This window comes from Tenebrio molitor, chromosome 3 (genome assembly GCF_963966145.1).
Source record: "Tenebrio molitor chromosome 3, icTenMoli1.1, whole genome shotgun sequence".
Taxonomy (NCBI): Eukaryota; Metazoa; Arthropoda; class Insecta; order Coleoptera; family Tenebrionidae; genus Tenebrio; species Tenebrio molitor.
In genome coordinates this window covers 24,288,640-24,310,737 of record NC_091048.1, presented here as the reverse complement: position 1 = coordinate 24,310,737, position 22,098 = coordinate 24,288,640, and the positions used below count along the sequence as shown (strand labels likewise).

The 22,098-nt window shown below is 38.9% G+C and overlaps 1 protein-coding gene across 1 annotated transcript in view; it reads right to left on the bottom strand.

Moving 5' to 3' along the window:
• The window catches only part of LOC138125420 (GATA-binding factor C-like), a 61,131-nt gene extending 39,967 nt beyond the window's left edge, over positions 1-21,164 (bottom strand). The window contains exons 1-4 of the mRNA XM_069040719.1: positions 20,981-21,164; positions 19,676-20,127; positions 7,401-7,949; positions 655-800 (exon numbers count right to left, since the gene is read on the bottom strand). Coding sequence (XP_068896820.1) covers positions 655-800; positions 7,401-7,949; positions 19,676-19,910 — 930 coding nt within the window. The 5' untranslated portion in view covers positions 19,911-20,127; positions 20,981-21,164. The remainder of the gene's footprint in view (positions 1-654; positions 801-7,400; positions 7,950-19,675; positions 20,128-20,980) is intronic.
• Positions 21,165-22,098: the final 934 nt, after the last annotated feature.

Sequence of the window (22,098 nt, the reverse complement as noted above, 5' to 3'; positions counted from 1 at the left end):
TCTCACCTCGATGTGTACGCATCGGGGGCAAATTGAATTGTGTTTGTGCTCCCGGCTCGTCTCCATGACGTATTGTGTGTGTGTGTGTGTGTTATTTTTCTATGCATTTCTTTGAGGCATTGTGGTCTGGTTTATCTAAATCAGCGATGTTTATCGTCATATTTCAGACACAATGGTGAAGCGAGGTTCACGCCGGGCAGTAGCATGGCCTTATCAGAAGCGACATCGCGACTTACTCCTCGAAATACGTTTTTAAAATTAACTCTCGCCGAGAGAAGGAGACCGAAGCAGAGAGGAGCGATTTCAATGGGCTCCTTCATAGGCTAATGAGTTCTGGACGATTACGGCCGTACACTCATCCCATTTGTTAGGCGAGTTAGTGACACTGAATAAATGCCTTTCTGCAGCAACCGAAATCGCTTCCCAGAACCGAGGCGTGCACGCATTTATATACATGCATCAATTTTTCATTTAACTTTTTAATTTAAATTCGACCGGGATTAATCCGCCAGAGCCGATGGGCCGGCCCCAATATCTCAAAACCCACCGCGATTCCCCAAAAGGACTCTTCAATCTCGCATCTCGCGTCTCGCGGCCCACCCCCGTCTCTTTTTTTTTTCTCGCGATCTCATTTTACTTTATCAGTCCACTTACCAGTCTTCTTTTGGGTTTGATGAGCGGCCTGTTCTGTCCATTCATCTTGTAGTAAAGTCCGCACGCATTGCAGAGGTAGTGTCCTGTTCCGTCGCGTCGCCACAGCGGCGTGCTCGTCGCACCGCAATTGACGCACTCCCTACCCTCTAAGGACAAAATTAAAAAAACATATGTCAGACAATATGTTACGTGTTAGAGGCGAACGACAACTCCCCTTAAGCTTATAAACATGCTCAAGCTAATTTGTCATTCGATGGGAGGACAATCGACTGCTCAAAATTCGTCAAGGCAAAATCGATACACCTGACAAGCTTTCGTCATTTTTAGACTCGTAAAGTCAATCAAAATTTAGACGGCACAAGAAAGACCAAAAATCTGCACAACGAAAGCTTATTCAATAGTGAAACGTACAAAGGAAATACAAGACTCATCTATAGAACGACCAAAACAAACATATCAACTATAGGAAAGAAAATCCTTTGCTATATCTACCAAAGGAAAAAGACGTTATTACAGACCAACGAAAATAAAATGTTCCATAAAAAGTGACTGACCTGTCTTCGAAGACTACTTTACGGAGCTTGAATACATTTATTGAATAATACAAATGTTTTGAAGCTATTTGAGCAGTTACCTTTTGAAACAATTGATGATTAATTGCCAAGCAACATTTTGTACACCCTTTAAAGTCTGTCAAAATTGGGTGCGCTTTATTAGAAACGTCAAATTGTGAAAATGTATTGAAAATACTTTAAAAATAGACTACAGCGGCAGAAATTTCAATATTGTTGAAAAAGGAAAAAAAAATGCCTATGGAGAGGGTCGTAAGAACTTCAATGACACAGTTCGTTTTCTCGTGGAACAGTATCCAAATGTAGGCTTTGCAAAATGTAAGGTTAAGAGAGTCGTCAATTTATTTGAAGACACAGGAAGCATACGTGAACTAAATTACCTTGCTAAAAAATATCCCAATCGTGTTTTAGTCCTTTATGGAAGAATTAAAGCATCCAGTATAATAAATTACGTCCAAATGTTGTCTTTAACTTTGTAAGTGTTTGTAAGGTTAGCAAGATAAACGTCAAATATGTCACCTGCGCTTCTGCGAAAAGGGATGACCAAAATTCTGCAAAATTGCGCGTTTGTTTCATACGCGTCTACGTTTTTGCATTTGCAGCCATGTTTAACACAGTTTTTTGCTTTTTTCTTGCAAACCAGACGTCTTTCAAGGACGAGTTTTTCCCTACAGCATTTATTATTGACGATCAATTTTTATGTAAATCTTACTTGATTCAACATTTTAAAAAGGTATGTAAAAATTACGTTTTTAAGACTTGGGTGATTGCATTAATGGGATTTCATTCTTCACCGTCTAAAATCTCTGCATTTTAAATTTCACAAAAATCCGCTGGAAAATAACTGAGTTATTAGACTCGAAAGTCTTAGCTGAGACACCCTGTTTTTTCCAAATTTTGAGAAATTTTCAGAAAACTGGATTTTAAAATAAATTGTCATAATTAAAACAGAAAAGTAGGTATTTCTTTTTTGATAAAAAAAAATAACTCAACTCCACTAGGAAACACAATTAATTAAAAAAAGAAGTTATTTTGCTACTAAATTAAGTCTTGGAAAATTTTGTTTTGTGGAAAACATGACCTTTTGGTAGTAGAATTTATTGGCCAGATTTTACACTTTTTTTGTGTAGATTATTATCACAAGGTATAGAAATAGTAGATGATATCATTAAGAGTAGAAGTGAGTCTTTTTGTGCTAAGCCCAGAGATTGAAGACCGAGACGAAGTTGAGGTTGGCAACTGCGCGACATTTTTTTTGCTCTAATTTCTTGTTTTCAAGCAATTACCTGTGCCACGAACAGATAACGTTAAAGTAGTATTTTCTTGGTAAAATAAATATAAAAAGATGCAGGTTGGAAATATTTATAAAAATCTGAAACAAGCTCCTTTGTATTTTTGATTTTGGCTTATCGGTGCTCGTGCAAAAACATCATGAATGGAACAATTCTGGCGAATTATTTCCGATAAAGAGTCGACTAAGCTTGGCCACTCGAGTTTGGCTGTATTGAAAAATTAAATAAACCCCATCGATAAGATTAGATAAAAAATCAGCAGTTTTTTGTGTTTATCTCGACTATCACACGAAGTCCAACAATGATCATCTTGCCCTGGTCGATTTGATTGCATTTGGACAATTAATTAAGAGAGCGTATCGAGTCGTCCCATCCGATGATCTTCGATGCTTTTTAATCGCTTTGTCACACTGTCCGTAATTAACCAAGCAAAGCGTAGACAATCGTGTGTGGTCTAACGTGTAATGCCGTCTTATGCGTAATTAAATTCAGAATTTACCCGAGCTGGCTTAATTACGGCGAAGAATTTTAACAAGCTCTGCGCCAGGGTCAAAAGTGAAATTTCCCGGAGACCATGCCCGATCACAACTACCCATCACAAACAAGCGTCATGCAGTATACAGAGAGGAGGTAAGAAGGAGAGAAAAAAAAATTGTTCGCATGCAAACATTCACCAGTGGGTACTCCGTGTGTCCGCGGTATTCACCCAAAAACACCGTCGACTAGCGACTCCTTAATTTTCGAAACAGATTTCCGAACTGTGCCCAGCCGGAAGCCACCTCGCGGCGGAGGGGTTGGTGGTGGGTTGTGATCGATTTTCGGGCCCCTCGCCTCGCCCACCCATAACCGATCAATTTCACAGAACATTGCTCCAGTTTGTGTAAGCATAAATTTGAAACATTTCACGGCTGGTTTTTTATTAAATTTCACGCACGTCTTCGGGACGGGGCCTCGACGGTAAACATCCGAAGGCCCATTATCCGCAACAATCGATACGGAAATATGTCAAGGAAGCACTTAAAGATTCAATGGTAACCACTTTACCGCAATGGCTGGATGCAATTTCGGATTTGCACGGGACGGCTAAGCGGATTATGGGACAATGTTGCGGATATTTGTCCAGAATTAGGTGCTTATTTTCAAATTGTGTAAAATTATTGAGCACCTGGAGAACTAGTGAACCGTGGAAATTGACAACAGAGGGACCGATAGACGAAGCTTTTCCGAAAAGAAACCGTAACGCGTCTGAGCCGATTTGCCACGACCGAAAAGTCAAATCCCTCTCACTTTCCTATCGCTCCCGAAAACAAATTCCAACTGTCAACAAGGGTTCCACCTCCAGAATTAAATCCACCACTGAAACTGCCAAATTGTTTACTCTTCTGATTTTAGCTTCAAATCTTTTAGGCCAATTTTTTTTTCAAAAAAATATACAGGGTGAATTTGAAATGCATCATAATATGAAAACCGTAGTATCTTCAAGAAGTCAATAAACCGAAAATGTGGTTAAACATTTTAAATTCATTAAGTCCTGAGAAATGCAGACCGTTATATGTATGTATGTATTTTTTATTTTTGATCTTATTGGTTGTCCAAAATTTGACATGTCCAGTGTGGCAGGTCAGAGACAAAAAGACAACAGCTTGTGAATCACTCCGTGTACGTGACAATGGCCGTGCCTGCATTAAATTAAAAGATCACGTCGTCCCACCTCGACAGTCTTTTTTTTCCGAAACAAGCGAACAAGTCCCATTACATGTAGCACGTTACATAAACCTAATGAATTTTCTTTGGCCTTGAGAGAAAAAAAGTCCCCACAAACTGGTCGGCGTCCGTGTCGTCTAATTCCCACAATCTCTAATCCCGTGTACCATAATTGAACGTTTCAGTTGGACACGTGTCCATCCACCCACGTCTCGACCAATCGGGTGGCGTCGATCGCGACGTTTTAATCGAATTAAGTAAGTCCCGCGGAGTTCCCAGAAGCGACGGAAGCGTCGGCGCTTCGATTTTCTCGTCTTCTCGGTACCCAACAAGTACTGCACTTCAATTAGTTAGATACGTGAAAAAAACGAAATAGACACCCGTCGTCCTCCGACGATATCGCAGTATGCGGGCATCGAAAACAATGGAACAACGCCGGGATCAGTACTGCGACATCGCTAATTAGCATCGTGGCACCCCTCGATCATGGATTCCCACGCGACGAAGGTCGTACCCGCCGGTCGAAACAAAAGTCTCATTACGAAGTCACTTTTGGTTTCGTCGATCCCCATTATTCCATTTATTTGTGTGCACCTTCCTTTTTCCTCGCCTCTTTCTCTTTTAATTAGATTGCTTCACGCATCGTCATAAAATGGCGGCGGATATACTGTGCAACTAATTGTTGCCAAGATAACGGCCCCAGAACGGATGTTGCCAACAGACCAGAAGAAAAAAGAGGAGTTGCAACATCGCCGACTTTTGTGTGCAACACGCAGAAAACTGTGAAACAATACAGCGCACACTCTCGTGATTGGAAAACAACAACAAAAAATAAGATGTTACGCCAAAACGAGGACGTAACGTTGAAATCATAAGGAAAATGTGGATGTGTGTGCGTGCCAGCACACCAAAAACTGTTCGAAAAGCTTGCTCCAAAAAACCGCACCCTCCCAAATAAACCAAAAAGTAAAAGAAATGTTAGTGACTAACAGGAAATAATAGTAATGGTTGTAACGGTTCAGTAAAAATTATACAAAAAATATGTACAAAGTTCGTACGTCTGCAGAGTAAAAAAGGTGAGCCTTGTTGTGTTGACACCCTGCATAATAAATAAAAATAAACACATGTACTTCGTGTTACTGACGTCAGTTTAAATCTTTAATTTATGTTGCAAGGCATGTTAATTACAACCACATTTTACGTTACATACATTTGTGCATCAGTTTATAAGGGCGTCTCTTTGTTAAATTTAATTTTGACATCCCTGCTTCGACAGTTCTTTCCACAAAAAAGGACGTGATCCGAGAAAACTAATTTTTCAAGAAACACCCTGTATATTTTAATTACGTTGGAAAGGTCGTTGCTGCTCAAATAATATATTAAATAATTAATTCCGTATTTACATTATCGGAGACTTGTTAAAATAAATAAGACAGGTACCTAATAATTGGGTACTATCTAAAATTGTAAGGTAAGGATTGAAAAAAAAATCAGCAATGACTTCAAACTTCGTCACGACCAAAACAATTTTTCTTTGTATTTAATAATGAAGTGTGAATGTTAAAAAACTTCGATTACTAGAGATTACAGTGGTACAAAGTGTTCCAAAATGATTGTGGTGTCGTAGGGTACCTACTTGGATCGGAAAAAATTGTTTGCCACCTTTCGGCGATAAGGTCCCGCACTACACTGGCACTGGCAAGTGTCAAATATCATTTCTGTCATTCATTGCTTGTTGTCAGTATTTAAAAATTCACAAGAAAGTTAAATGTTACGTCAGGTTTACCCAACAAATCTATACAGCATTCACGATTGTTTCAAATTATTTTAGGTTATAACTTATAACTGAATTGCACTAAATCAATTACGAAATTGATAACAAGACGAATATTTAATAACCAAACGTCATATGACAGAACCTGACCCCAATCTAACAAAAAATATCTTGGCCTGCTCCGTGTTTAAAACAATCGTGAACGGCTAATAGTCAAAACATTTTATTATTCTAAGGAGTTTAAGGTAATTCCTTTAAAACCATTACAAACTGATTTCGTTAATATTTTTTGATTGATGTAGTTGGTATCATTTTTCTAGTATGCGTCAAAATTCAAAACACTCAAATTGTCAACGCCTACTACGATACCACAATCATTTTGGAAAGTTTTCTATAAATTCATGTAAAAATAAAAATAGTTCTCCTTGCCAACATTTTTAGAAATTAACTAAGATAAATTAATCTCCAACAGATTTTCATTCTTAACGACATATTTAAATTGTATTTAAATCTAGTTTTTCATTACAAGTTTATTCCCTGTAAGGAAATTTATTTATGTATTTCGTTTTTTATTAAACAAAGCTTTTACAAATTATTACAGTCCAAATATCACAAATAATGGAACGAAAGCTTGCACAATCTGTACTTGATGTATTGTTGCAACCGGTTGCGGTTTAACTAAATAACTAATCATCTTGTAAACATAACGTAACAAATTAATGTATCAACATTAATTGGTTAATTTTATCTTCTACTGCAACAACTTGATTGGTGAGTTAATTTTATTTTCAGCAAAAAGTGACAGCTGAAGTACTAATTTACGTTACGTTGGATTACGTTACCGTTTGTAAAAATATCTAGTTTAGAGTGTTCTTTTTGATGTAGGACTCTTCAATTGACAAAATGTGGGATTTCCGAACTGATAAGAGTGTAAACGGTGAAAAACTGTTTTTACAATAGATAGTGTAGGTCCACTATTCACGTTTGTATGAGAGTAATTTACTGACATTTAACACTGTGTGGCAACACAATACTCTTGTTGGGTTAATGTCTGATTTATATCACTTCAGTTGAGTTGTAATTTTTACTGAACCGGTAGAAATAAACGAAACAAACAGAAAAAAAGCCCCAAACCAAAAGGAAAAAGGTACAAACAAACAAAAGCCAAAAACGAACGTGTGATTATTTCATGTCCTTCCAGAGACGCACATACACAGCGGCTGCACAAATTGATCGCATTTTCGAATTGATTCGACTAAAAGAATGCAGAATGTGCCAATTCCGGGCGACAACGTGGCAGCTTCTCGTACATCTGTCTCTCGTATATTATTGTGAGTGTTCGATTGAATAGTCATTTTGCGTTTGTTAATGTGTGAGTGTGGTTTTTTTTGGTGGGTGTCTTACCGGCGCTGGTTCTCGACTTGTTGCGTGGTTTGTTTGGTGATTGCGCGCCCTGTCCGGCTGCCCCCAGGTGCTGTTTGTTCTGGGGCGAGTACGCGGCCCCGTGAATACCGTGGCCATACGCAGACCCGTACGAGCTTTCAAAGTTACCATTAAACATGCCGGCTGAGCCCCCTTCATAGTCACTACCTTCGCGCTGTTTGTTGTTGGCCGTCGAGCCGACGGCCGTCGGCTTGACGTCGAGGGCGCAGCTCTGGGGGTTGTCGCCGCCGTGCATGAAGGCGCCCATCGCCGCCGCCACCGCCTGGTATTCGGCGCCGGCCGACGGTGCCACGCTGTCCGGCGTGCTGTCCTTAGGCGGCGTCGGCGGGAACGAGAAGATGTTGTGCGGCTGGCCGGGGGCGGAACTCGGCGACTGGGACTTGTCCGGGTCGCCGCCGCCGAACGGCACCCAACCAGAGTGGCCCAGGGGCTTCGCGCCGTCCGACAGCCACGGGTGGAGCGGCGCGTGGAAGTGCGGACGGCACACCTGCCCCGAAGACATCCTCGACGCTGCAACAAAAAGACAAACTCTCAAAAATGCGAACTGCACGGATATTACCACAGACAAGCCATCCTGGCAATTTCAAAAAATAAAACCTCCATTTATTCACTCCTGCTTATTTAAAAAAGAATTCTTCCTCGACATGGGCTCTACCTACGTTTTTATACTTCCTAATCGCGATCTTTTTTCTCTCTTTTATTTATTGATAAAAATTACAACGTTTTCCAACTTCAAATTATTTATTTTATTATAAATCTAAAAAAATGTACTCTTCCACCCACAGTAGTAGAGGTCTTGGATTTTCTCATGGGCTATGAGTCATATCTGCGCAAACGACGAATGTCAGTCTCAAGTAAAAAAAAAAACGTCGTCATTCGTTACATTAGTTTTGTCTCTCTCTCGTCTAGTTCCATGTAAAGTAGTCGACGTTTTCAGTTTTCGCTGGTTTATCGCTCCGCCTTCGAGCAGATATTTCCAAGGTCACAGCCCATGAGAGAATCCAGTACCTCTAGGTAAATCGCACAATTTGAAATCTAGACGCAACAAAGAGTCATTTTTATTTATTAAGACGTCAAAAACAAAATTACTGCAAAATTTCGCGTCACCAAAAGAAATGAAAGAGAAAACTCTTTCGTCGTAAAAGTAGTTTGCTCTTAATTAGTCACAACACCTGGTCCAAACTGATACCAACAAAGACCATATTTTGGTGCAACGGGCGACGCTTGTCAACCCATGTCCGACCATCGGAAAAATCTCCAACCCATGTCCCGGGCGCACCTTACCCGTTTTTTGCATTAGCGCGGAGTGCGCTTAAAATTCCTCCGTCCGTGCCTGGACGACAGGGGTCCCAACATTTGAATAAATTTAATTTAAACTGTTCCACGATTTAAGAATATGGGAAGGACCGAAGTGCGGGACCGTGCAAACAACCCGACTGTGTAAATATTGTCACAAAAGCTTTTAAGGTACATTAACACTTTTATTCGCCGATCAAGGAAGATTAAATTTTTTTATGGTTTTTAATGGACAATAAACGTATTAAGTACATCCACTCTTGGTTCAATTTCCTCTTTGTTTTTGTGCCAGAGTGGATCGATTCACCCCTTCGCGACGACCCCGCCAGAACTGTCGCCATACCTGTCATAAGCGGTACGTTTACATTGCAATAAATTACGATTCGAAAGTTCTCCTACACTAATCTATGCAAATATTCGTTGAATATTTATAATAATAATTTCCGTACGATTTCAAATGGAGCAGCCACGCGACCTTCACTCCAGACGACAACTTCATTTGCCAAATAATTAACTTAATTGTCCCATTCAATGACGTTATCTTTCATCTACATATCTCTTATCTTGATTCATTTAACCTAATCTTTTGTAATAATAATAACATTTTATATCCCCCGTTTCACCTATTGTGCTTGACCAATATTTCTCTCAATTTTTTGCCAGTTAAGTCGATGCGATCAAGTGCTCAGATAAAAAAAAAACTTAAGCCAGCACGACAATTTTAAAAACATTCATAAATAAATAAAGCAAAACCCATTTGAATTTACATTTTCAAGAAACTGCAATTTTTCTCGCATCTCAAGTAGGCACCGAGACAAACCGACAAAAAAAGCCTCTCCAAAGCTCACATGTAGATTTGTTAAGCTTACAGATCTCGTGCATGAAGTGATGTTTGCTATTATAATTTATTCTGCTCACAGAAGAGTTCCGCGTTCTTTGAAATGAACTCGGAAGGCTTCTTAGGTCAAACATTAAAATACGTTTTTTCACTCGAATGGTTAAATGAGTGATTGTTTGAGCCGAGCCACTGTTATACAACTGTTACGACACCTGCCATAAATATAGATTTATTTATTGCCACTGATAAAACAGTTCTTGGCATGAAACGCCGCAAGATCCATTCAAAAATAAAAAGCACGCACGGAAACGTCGTCTTGTTTTCCACTGTCCCAAAAAAAAAAAAAACTCGTGACATAACAAAAATCTTACACTTTCATTGTTAATAACAGTTTTGGGGCTCACTCTGTCATTTCAGTGTGGAAATACTGTGATTGGTACGATGTATGGGTGGAGCTTTGGCAAAGCTCTCATTACGTTAATTTAGAGGATTTGCATAGCTCCATTGTTAAAATGTAAAAAATGCATCAATTACCGTGCATTATTTTTAACGATGAACGTTTAATTGTCGAATAAATATCCGCAGCGCCGCGATAAACAATCCCACGGGCCCCCACGATCTCGCACAAAAAGCTCCGAGCTTTTCGTTGGCCATCTGCGGAAGTCCGTTAGGATCCCTGCGCTAATCTGGCCGCTATCAGCGATGGGATCGCGAGATAATCCGGCCACGGCAGCCATTGTGGCCGCCCTTCAACATGGCCGCCGGCAGGTGAGGGGTTAAATCCACCCTATATACATACGCGGCCTCCCGGTGTGAGAGAAGAGGAGGGACCCGGGGCGCACAGATGTGCTAAATGCACGACGATGCGGGTCGCTTTTTCCCTAATTTCCGTGAACAAAACGCTGTAACAAATTTAAGTATACAGTGTTTGCGGCGGCGTATTATGTTGCATGCGAAATACACTAAATGCACTTTATGATAGCTTGGTTAGCATAAAACAAGAAAGCTCGCCTGTTTTCGTCCGTCGTGCTATATGATTTGAAGCACATGTTGCTGAAAATAATGCCACAGTTTATATTCAAATGAAATTATAGAGAGTGGTCGGGATGTCTGTCGCCACGGGGTGGAATCGAGATAATGACCGATCGCGACGTTCCGAACGATCTCCGATGACATTTAAGCTAATTACACGGCAGCGCCAACAAAGCACTATTAAATAAATAATGCAAATGTGTCCCAGTTCTTTATTGCCAATAATACGCTTATAATAATAGATTTTCAGTAATGTGAGCACATAGCGTACAGGAAGGAAGTCCAAGATACGATCTCATCAAGATCAAAAGCGGCGTGTGTGGAAACAAATGAAAACAAAACATATGATTGCTAAATAAATGGCTTTCGTATAACAATCCGGCGCGATTAATATTCAGAACCAATTATATTAAAAACCTAGGGAAAAAAAACAATTAAACCTCTTCCCCGGAATTAAACTAATTAAAATCGACGAATCCACTTTTCGTTTTATGGTTTTGTGGATTTTCGGTTCGAGGTAAGTGTGAAAAATCGATAACTGCACCTTTCTTGAAATTTCTTCTCGAGTCCGGTACCATTAGTACCAGAAAGCGGGTCATGCGCCTCGCCTTATCCGGACCGCATCTTTTAATTGTCGAATTCGTTCGAAATCTGATAAGGACCTCTTCGGCCACGTCCTCGACGGACCTGCACCGAATAAACATGTGTTTTGATGGTGGAAATGTCGAAAAAATGCAAACTCCGGTCCAGAAATTAGCACGGACGGCAGTTGGCATTCCGAGAAACCTGCTCCTTAAGGGGGGTAATGCACAACCTAATTTCGTAGTTTTGCATTTAAATAATTTGGTGGTCTTGTAATCGTCCAAAGTTCGATCAAGATTGGCGACAATTTACGGCGGATCGAGCCGATGTGCCGAATTTTGCCGGTCAACAACTGGACAAAAATTGGCCCGAAATGGACAACCTAATCCGCAACGTTTTAATTATGAAATTAAAATTACAACGAAGTGCGACCAAATTTAAACGAATTGTCGTTTCTGCAATAAAAGAGATAACACGACGAGTAGCTATTGTGATACGAGAATAATTGGCATGACTTCACGAAAAACGTGTACGAAATTATTCATCGAGGGGAAAAATTTTTCGAATTGTTTAATTTCCGTAATTAAAACAATTAATTCTCTAATCGCTCTTTCCATCTGCACCGGCGCTATTATTTTATTATTACTAAGTTTCAATGTTAATTATTAAAATTAAACGTTATATCAATTTCACGCTCTACTTTGCGAAATTTAGCCAAATAATTGGATTCACGACTATAACAAAACGAGGTGTTATTTTCAAACGAAAATCACTTGAGCGTTCGAAATGTGCTATTTTTCACACTCACCTCGAAATTTTCACCGTATTCACGACAGTTTTTATCTGTCGTGAATCAGATTTTCGTTGCGTAATGGGGCGTTGCACCGTCTTGTCAAATAGTGACACTTGCATGATACGCGACGGAGAGGCTTCGATCAAAATCGAAACGGTAAGCGACACTCGTATTTATTTTTATTTCGGTTGCAACAATTAAGCGATAGCGGTGAGCTTATCGAAATTTGGTCCAGATAACAAACTGGTTCACGGAAAAAAGTACGAGAAAATAACGATTTGATAAGAATATTGTTTCAGAGAAAGCTGTTCATCCGTCGGTTATTTGAAACATGTCAGACTTCACATTTATTATTATTATCATTATTAATGTGAAAACGCTACTCACGTCTCAGTAAAATATTCAGGCATCATAATATATCTACTAATTTCACTTTATGTAGGTAGGTTTTTCAATCTTAAAATGTAAAATACGCAGAGTCTACTTACTAATTTTTATTCATTCTAAAAATATTTTGTATTATTGTTAGACCCAGTGTCGACAATAAAAAGGATTAAGAGATAAAATTTTATTACATAATTCAGCATGTAGAATAGTAGATTATATCATTAAGAGTAAAAGTGAGTCTAAGCTCAGAGGTCGGCAACTGGGCGAAGCATAAAAAGAATACAGTTGCATTTGCTAAATATTGAGTAATATTTTCTTTATTTCGCTTTTTTTAGAAGCTTTTTTTAATAGGGATAATTTATTTATAAAATTTTTCGTGTAATTATTGATAAATAAATCGTGAAAAATACTTCAAATGACTACATTTGACTCGGTCGAGCCGGCGTGTGGACATTTCAACTCCTAGGATTTGAAGTGTTTCAAGTCCGGTTACAAAAAAAGCCTCTTCAACTGTTTCCATAGAAATACACAAAGGCACGTTTTTCGACCGTTTGAGGATAAAGTAGTTTTTTGGGAAATTAACATGAAACTTATGACTCAAGTAAATTAAAATCTGGAGGATTTTGTGGTTTGAATCCGACATGGATGACAATTATTCCTCAACAATTTTTAAAAATTATTTTATTTACATTTTAATTAAGGATGCACAACAGCTTCTCGTCAATATCCTTAACCTTGTACGCATAATTTGCACGACAATCGAAAGGATATACTCGAAAGCACTTTAAGAATGCTTCACATCGTCTATAATATGATTCAACCTCTAGCGAGAAGTGTCTTTTTCAATCAAGCCATCAATAAATAAGCACCTACGGAACTTTCAAGTTTTAGACGTTGATGTCATTTCAGTAGTAAATATCCTGAGTTATAAATTTAGTTATGTATCGTTTTTAGCGACTGCTGCAATTAACTGGATCTGAAAAAAAATCACACTCTTTTTTATGTTGATGTGCGGACTGAATATCTCGCGTTGCCATAAAAAATATGTGTTTTTACGATAGATTATGATCACAAAACAAACAAGGTTACAAATATTAATACAAATATGTGAAGTCTGAGGACTATTGGGAAATTTTGATTTGAAAACACAAACAACATTCAGTTCAAATTTGTGCGAAAACTGCGACAAATCGAAATTGTTTGAGAAAATCAAGAGTTTTTTCCTAAACGATACTAGTGCGTTTCGGGCGCTTTCCACACGACTATCATACAATGTCTTATTTCTCTATTATGTAGGAACCGATTTTTGTGAAATTTGGAAGATAGGTATCCTGGTGAACGAAGAATAATTTACTGGTAATAAAATGCCCCATTAATTTAAACTCGACAAGCCTTGATGTCCATAAATGCAAACATGTTGCAAAACGTTAGAAATAATTTTAGATTTCGTTTGGAAAATGCATTGAGGCAAATGGTGGTATATTTGAAAAGGAATTGCAGGATGCCCAAAATTTCACAATGATGCTCATTTGTTTCATAGCTATGCGCGTTTTAATACCTTTTGGAAAATTAACACGGTTTTTTTCTCTTTTTCTTGTAGTATGACTACCTTTAGGTGACGAATTTTTGCGGAAGTCATTGTTTATTGATGTTCTACAGTTTAATATAAACCTTTCACAAAAATCGGTCCTTAAATAATAGAGACATAAGACTTAAAAGTCTTAGGTGGGACACCCGTATAAGATTTTTTTCTCTAGGAACATTCATACATTAAATTAATTCTTAAAAATGTCAGATCAAACCGTCAAAGAAATTTCTGTGGCTAAAGTAACGAAAATTTATTTTTATTATTTGTTTGCAAGGAAGGCTCTAATCACATATTATATCCCAAGTGCAAAATTTTTTATCGGAAATTTTTTTGCTAATGAACGAAAACATCCATAAATGAGGTCAGAAGACCAATTATTAGCAAATAAGAGCACGAGACGAAGTCGAGGGCTTTTATTTGATAATATGTACCTAATTGGTCTTCTGACGAGGGGTATACGGCTGATTATTTCCTGAATAGAATGAAACCAAACGCATTATTTCCAATCCTTTTTATTCAAAATAATTAAAAAAAAAATCAGGTACCGACATTTTTTATCAGATTATTGCACATGTGCATCTTAGAGAAATTTTATCGGATTATTGGTCAATATTTTCACGCAATTGGTTGCTAAACACATGAAGGAAATAATCATAATGTCTCATCCAAGATTTCGATAAATTTTGATTTAGTTTTAACTCATAACTAACGCACTCGTGCGTAAAGCGACATTTTCCAAACCGAAAAGTTATACTCTTCGATCGTTCAATTTAAAATTTGTCCTGGAATTGTCAAGACGTCAATGTTCCAGTAGAGCTTTCGCCTCCGTCGAAAGCTCAACCTCGCTTGGCCCTCCCGGAATGAAGTTGTCTTATTGATGGCGTGTCCCGTGGCAGTCAATCGTGGAAACAATCGATGAGGTTTCGTCATTTTAGCGGTATCGATCTGAGCGGGGACCGTGGGTACACTTGACGTTTCGTCTTAATTGCGTTCGGGGCCGTTGCGAAAACGGCCTGGTAGAAACGTTAAAAAAGCGACAATGTCCACTTTTTATTGTCCAATAAAAAAAACCAACCACCGACGACATCGTGTAATTCCGTTCGACCAACCGAGAGGCTTAATTGGTAGCGAGGATTGCATATAAAGGAGATCGTTATCGTCCAATCAATTGTTGTCACTATTCCTGAAAAAATCTTCAGGAGCGGTCCGCGATTAATTTCATGATCCCAATTACTTTGGCCGGGACCGAGATGGTATGCTGGGTCGTATTTATAAGATGGTCCGTGCCACAAGGGCGATACTCGCACGCTACGAGGACATTTTTATGATCACGTCGGCTGAGATATAGCACTATCAACTTACCAACTTTTATACGTTGAAAACAAAACGGATCGTATTTCAGACCAACTTATATACAAGTGTCATTCAATTTGAAATTGTTGCTTTTTTGCCCCGCATTCAGACGCTCCAGAGTGAATTCTCATTGTGCCCCGGTATGGGAACCTCGGCGCATTCCTCTCCTTACCTCAAAACTCTATTTTTAATCGTACCGATAAGAAAGTTCTCCTCGACGCACTATCGCGAATTACAAGTGCTTCTCAAACAAACAAAATTATTTCACGCAACCGTCGTGTGATCGCTCTATTGACGTACCCGGCATGTTTGTTTACGTTATTTGACGATGATAAAAAAATATAGCTCCCGAGACGCATCCAGATAAGGAGGAGCGAAATTTTTTCCTTTCGCGTCCCTGAACCTGAGAGATTTAATTTGGAGAAAACTCGAGCGTTATTAAAAAGTAATAATGCACATTATCGAATTAATAAGAAAAAAGTTGTCGGTGTAAGTGGGTCCCTAATAAGTAGCTGTGGTAGATCGATGACTATAATTTTCTTTTATCTCCGTCCACACATGTCTAGATAATCCGAAACCCACCCATTTACTTCGATTATCTATCCATATTGTTATTTTAATGCGGTAATATGCTAATCTATACCGTGTTTTATGACTGTGCGAGATTTCCACGTTATATTAAGATGTTAACTGGACATACGGACTCTTGCGCACGGAGGTGTTTATGACCGTCACGTGGTCCATAAAGCTTTTACTTTCTTCATAAAAACATCACAATGATTTATCTCGGATGCTGGACACAAAACACACAATGGACTCGAGACAGTAAACGCCGTTTGGCACAACCGCAACGTTTTCACTCGACGCTAACGCGGAGCGTGGTCGCCCCCTTGTCGACCCGATCCGAAGCCGCATGAAAACAACTCATCACTTTTTTATTTCCTGGAAAATTGGCGACGGCCGGAAAATTTACTCGAGATCAGAAGATAATCTGCCCGTTCGGAGCAACTTTTACTACATTTTAAAGATACGGCGAATTTAGAGTTTAATTGAAAAAGATCAATGATCTTCGGAAAAAACTTAGATATGTAGGTATAATTAATGTAGAATTTAGATTCAACTAAAAAAATTAAATAAAACGGTTTTTGTAAATACATATGAGAATAACTCATCACTTCTGGCGCTCTTCCCAAAAACGAAAAATGCAGGTGTTATAACACCGCAAACAAAAAGTTTTCAATTTTGTCTAATCTGTTTAAAAAAAAATAAATGAATTCATAGCGTTGGAAGACAATTCGTAAAAAAGTAAACAAAATGATTTTTGTCAGATGTAAGATGTTAACGAAATAAACACCGTTCATGTGGTTTTGACATAATGGGAGGCCATGGTTTATTTTTTTAACGTTGGACACACTGTTTGATTTTCGTCGCTCAAGTGCCTGACACGCGGACCTATCAAAATGAACTTAACATGTTGCTCAATTTCCTGCGATGTCTGAGTATTTTTCTATTGCAAACTAATAAAACTGACAACAATGCACTAGACATTGACGCTATTTATAACCTCAAACTTAGAAAAACAGAATCTGATTCAACAGATAGCTTTACTACCAAATTAAATGCAAAATATTCATGGTCTCCAAAAACAACGTGAATGTATCCTATCTTGGAAAATTTTTACAAATGAATTAAACTAAATTATATAATCTAAATTTTAACCGGCAAGGTGTTAGCTGAAGTTTGTGAGTTACCTATTGGTAATTTATCCAGTGTTGTTGTGATGGCAGTTGTAACAACAAAAAAAAAATCAAATTCAGTTACATTTAAGTAAGGCTGCATTTATTACTGTTCGTCCACACAAGGTTGGTAGTTACTTTCTAGTACTTTTTGCGTCATATGGTTGGCTGCTTTAATCTGTGAGTTCAATCAGTTTTGTATTTTTGAAAGTTACTGCAATCCTATTGTTGCTTCTCATATAAAAAATACATTTCATGTTTGCAAGATCTTATTTGACAATTTAAGAGATTTTCAGGGTATTCCCCAAAAGACAACTTGCACCATACAATTTTGTAAAATTTACACTAGGGGTGTACGAATAGAAATTCGCCAACAAAAAATAAAATACGTAAGTATAAAAGCTACCATTTAGAGTGAACAGTTGTAAAGTGGGAAGAATATTTTGCAAAAAATTATAATTTATAATAATAACAAATTATGTATTATGTACTTTGTACCGTTCTAATAAAAGTGAAGAACTCCTAAGTGTAATTTTATTTATTGGCACTTGTAAAATGATTGAGCTCTAAGTGAACCACTTAAAATGAAATCGTTACATGAAAAATATCTTTATTTTTCTTGTACATACATATTTTATAAACATTTATATTACCGACGTAAAATAACGCAGTAAAAAAAATCCAAGTGGAAAACATATTTTGCACAAAATAATATGTACCTATTAGGTACATCAAGTTCATCAAGTGAGAACTTTGAGATCAGTTGAAAGCATCAATTTTGAGGTTTTACGAAAATCGTTTAACTCAGAAAATGAAGAAGTGTAGGTACTTTTATTTATTGGCACTTATACAGGGTGTCTATAAATGATTGTCGGGTCAAGCCAACGTTAAAAAAATATGATTGTGGCGCCTTTTTGAAACAGATGCCTAATTTTAATTTATTATTAACTGTCACTTCTGACATTAATGACGTTTTATTCGCGCTTTTCAATCCAGTTTTCGTTCCTTATATTCGTTTTATCACGGTTAATGAACACGAAAAATTTGTATTTTTCAATACAAATTGCAAATACGTCCGGTTTTAGAGCTAAAGAAAATTTGTGTGGGTAGGATTTAGCCAACAACTTAACCTGAAAATGTGACATTCAGAAATTGCCGAATTTTTTCCACATATAAAGCGGCACATTCAAAATTCTCATAGCAAACTGAACCAGACAATCATTTATAGATACCCAGCAGAAGAATTTGAGCTCTGATTTTACCACTTCAAATTAAATTATTACGTGAAACGTATCTTTACATTCTTATTGTATTTTATAAAAAAAACAACGTTTTCCTGACCGGCGATTTTTTTTTCTACAGCGTAAAATAACGAACAAAAAACTCTGAACTGGTACAAATATTGTACCCAAAATAACGGTTGACAATAATGCTAGATGTAGCGTTCATCTGATGAAAACTTCAAAATTTATTAAAAGCACCAAGTTTGAGCTTTTACGAAAAATTAAGAACATCTCAGCGTACTTTTATTTATTGACACTACTAGTCGTGTTCACCACTTCAAATTAAATTATTACATGAAAACTGTCTCCATTATCCTTGTCGCATTTATTAAAAAACTACATTATCCTGACCGTCGATTTTTTCTTCTCTTCCGCCGCACAAACAACCGATAACTAGAAAATTTTTCTCTGTCCACTTATCCTAATTCCGATGAATAATTCTCTTAGCTTTCCATTATCGTTTCAACTATTACCGAAAATTGCTCATTATTATTCCATCACGTATCATAAAAGTACAATCAAAAGGAAATTAGTAATGAAACATATACCGGTATGTTTGTTCGATTCTTTGCATTAATATTTTTCGTCCGTTTCGCCCATTCCGCTTCCATTCTACATTAATTGTCTTATTGTTTAGAAATTTCCCGTCGTTAACTCGCCACCATACCAGAAATTCCTCCTGCGTACTCGAAGACTTGCACGCGTCCCCACGATCCATCGAACCCGCCACATACGTAAACTTATTGATTTTTACATTCGTTCGTGGAACGACCGGACGCCACTGTTGTTTGTTCCCCGTTGATGTACGGCTATGACTGCTTCCCCGAATATACCGTTTGTGATATTCCGCCCGCACCCAACCTGAATTTAAATCAAACCGACAACGTCAACGTCGTCATCGTTCCCCAAATAAAAAACCATGTGCTCTCGCTCGGCGTGTGTGTGAGAAAGCTGAAAAAATCTCAAAAATCCCGCGGTGGAAGGAATGTGTGACCATCGAGGAGCTCCGTCCTTTTCCGAAACAACGAATTTATTGTAATTGTTGCCGCTTAATGATGGATTTATTCGTGGTACCACCGCTGGACGCGGACCAGGGCTCGGTACGCCCAAAAGCTCAGTTTTTGACACTAGTGGAACAGATCGTCTTTAAATGGTCATCCGTTGTTGTATTTGTACAGGTACCAAATGACGTCATGATGGTTTGTATGCACGCCTTGATTTACGCTCGTAAACCGTAAGACAATTCTCGGAACTTTTTCGGTTCCCATAAAAATGGTACCAATTTACTTGGTGGAAAAAATCGTCGGTCGGGCCACTTAAGTGGGTACCACCGTCTGGTGCGACTTACCGTGACTGGCGACGGTTCCGTACGGCGAATGCATGCTCTGGTGGTAGTACCTCGCGGCCCTTTGCGTACCCGACGGGTCCAGGAAGAACGCCCCCATATGTTCGGCAACACTAGTATTTATGTCCGAATTGCCACTTTCGATGGTCCCCTGTCCAGGACTGGCCGAAGTACCCGTCCTGGGCGATTCGTACCATCGGCCGACCGCCGCAGACTCGTTCGTCATCTCCATAATCATGGGTTACAACAGTTTATCAACACTAACACACGCGAAAAAAATTACTCTTCCTCTTCGTCCGTCGAAATCGAACCGAAATAAAAAAAATCGACGTCTTCTCAACTGTTCAATTGGGACACAACGATGAGGTCGTCATAGCAGCGGCGTTCGTCGGTTTTGTTTTGGGCCCGGTGCGGTGCGACGGTCGCAGCCAACGTTGATCCAGGCCGCGCACTATCTGCAACAAAATGTACTATCAGGAGGGTTTTCACGAGGTGTTATCGCAGCTGAAGACGTCATCTCGAGCACTGATTTTTGTTCGGTTATCTTGAGGACCCTCGACATTTTTTTGCGACATTTCGCGTGGGTAAATAATCGACTAATCAATATTTATCAGAGGGGAACGAAACTTATCGACACCGACTGAAATTCCGGTCGTCCGGGACGATCCTGGGGGGAAACGAAGAAGAGACTTCGACGGGCGGTCAGCACCCGAACCCGGAAAAAGCGCTGCCAAAGCTGAGCTTCTGCTAATCAGTTGCCACCGTATCAGCCGCATGACTACCGTAATAAGATAAATCCCAGACACTAATGGTTAAAATTACATTATCTGCATTATTTATCGCCGAATCAGAATAATTAATTGACCAGTCGGATTTACATATTATCATTTTTTTGCATAATACCTCAACAGATAAATTGTCAATTATTAATTTAATTAGTAATTAAATCCCAATCTCACAATCTCTGGCAGAATTTCGTAATTCACTTTTTTGCCAGCTAAGCCTACACAAACAAAAAATCGTTTTGTGGCCAATATCTATTTGTCTTTCGGTAATAAATTAAATATAGGTTAAACTTTGCAATCGATGTTGACATTGATTTTATCGTCGAAATTCGAGTGTCCGCTAATTCCTCTGGTTTCTTATCAGTGGAACGATACATTTCAATTAGCTGCGTTCGCGATAAGATCTCTATCTTGACACCGAAATATTTCGGACCCCGGTTGTTCATCTCGAGTGGTCACGTATGAATTTTTGGCGTATTTTGGGCCCCCCCCCGAGCTTTCGCCTCGCCCATTCGGTACTTACAATGCGAATAAAACAATCCCAAGTCTGTCATGCACTCGCACACACTCACAGAATCACAGTCAGCCGGGGCTCGAACCGAAACTATTTGTCAAAACAGCGGTGTCATTGTTGCAATTTTTCTGACAGTAGGTATATGTACTACCCGATACTAACACGGCCAACAACACGGTCGCACTAAATGTTGGTATAGGCAGCTTCACACCGTATCCCCTGGCAACCGAAATCGTCCGAGCTCGACCCGGTTCGGTTACGACCGGCCGCCCATTGGCCGACGCGCTTCTGCGAGGCGTGGCCCGGACGGGGGGCGCGGCTCCGCTCACACCAAGACGTTTTAATTTCGTCCTCTTGTTTGTACCATTATCATCATCGTATTATTAAAAAAAATTCGGACGGTTCGCAATATTACGGCGCGATTTATCCAGCAGTGGTCGCGGTTTCGGGGGATGGTCCGCCGCCCCTTTCGACTCGCCCTGACTAAAACAGACGATCATCGATCGATTTCGGACGCAATTAAAAGGTGCTTATGCGTAGGTGGCCGCGTCCCCGTAATGGTAATTAGTAAGTTTGTTTTTGGCGCTGGTAACATTAAAAGTCTTGAGTCCGGTTTAGAGAAGTGGGAGATTGTCCAATGAGATAAAGCGTCTAACAAAACACTACTATTTGACAAAATGGCGACCACAAATCAACTCGCCCCGCCCCTTTAACGATTGTCTGCCCCTTTTTCATGTCCATGTCTGGTATTGGTTCTCTGTTCAATTTCTTTCTTCTTTTTAACCCGAGCTTTAAGCTGATCTGTCTTGTAATTCTTTTGTTTTATAGCTATCACTTGTCTGTGAAATATTGAGAGCTACTGTAATCTAAGGATTTCGGGAATATATTAGACGGACGAGCGTCGACGACGATTCCTCTATCTGCCTACCTGGACGAACGATCATAAATTAATAAATTACCATATTAAGCCGGGTTTACACACGAACGTTACACATACGCCACACGAATTGATTACTTCTCGTGCTACTTACTTCGACTTCAATTTTCTTGGAAACGAAGGAAAAAACTCATTAATCGTGATTAATCACCAAACTTCTTAAACTCTAATCCGGTTGGAGGCACCAAAA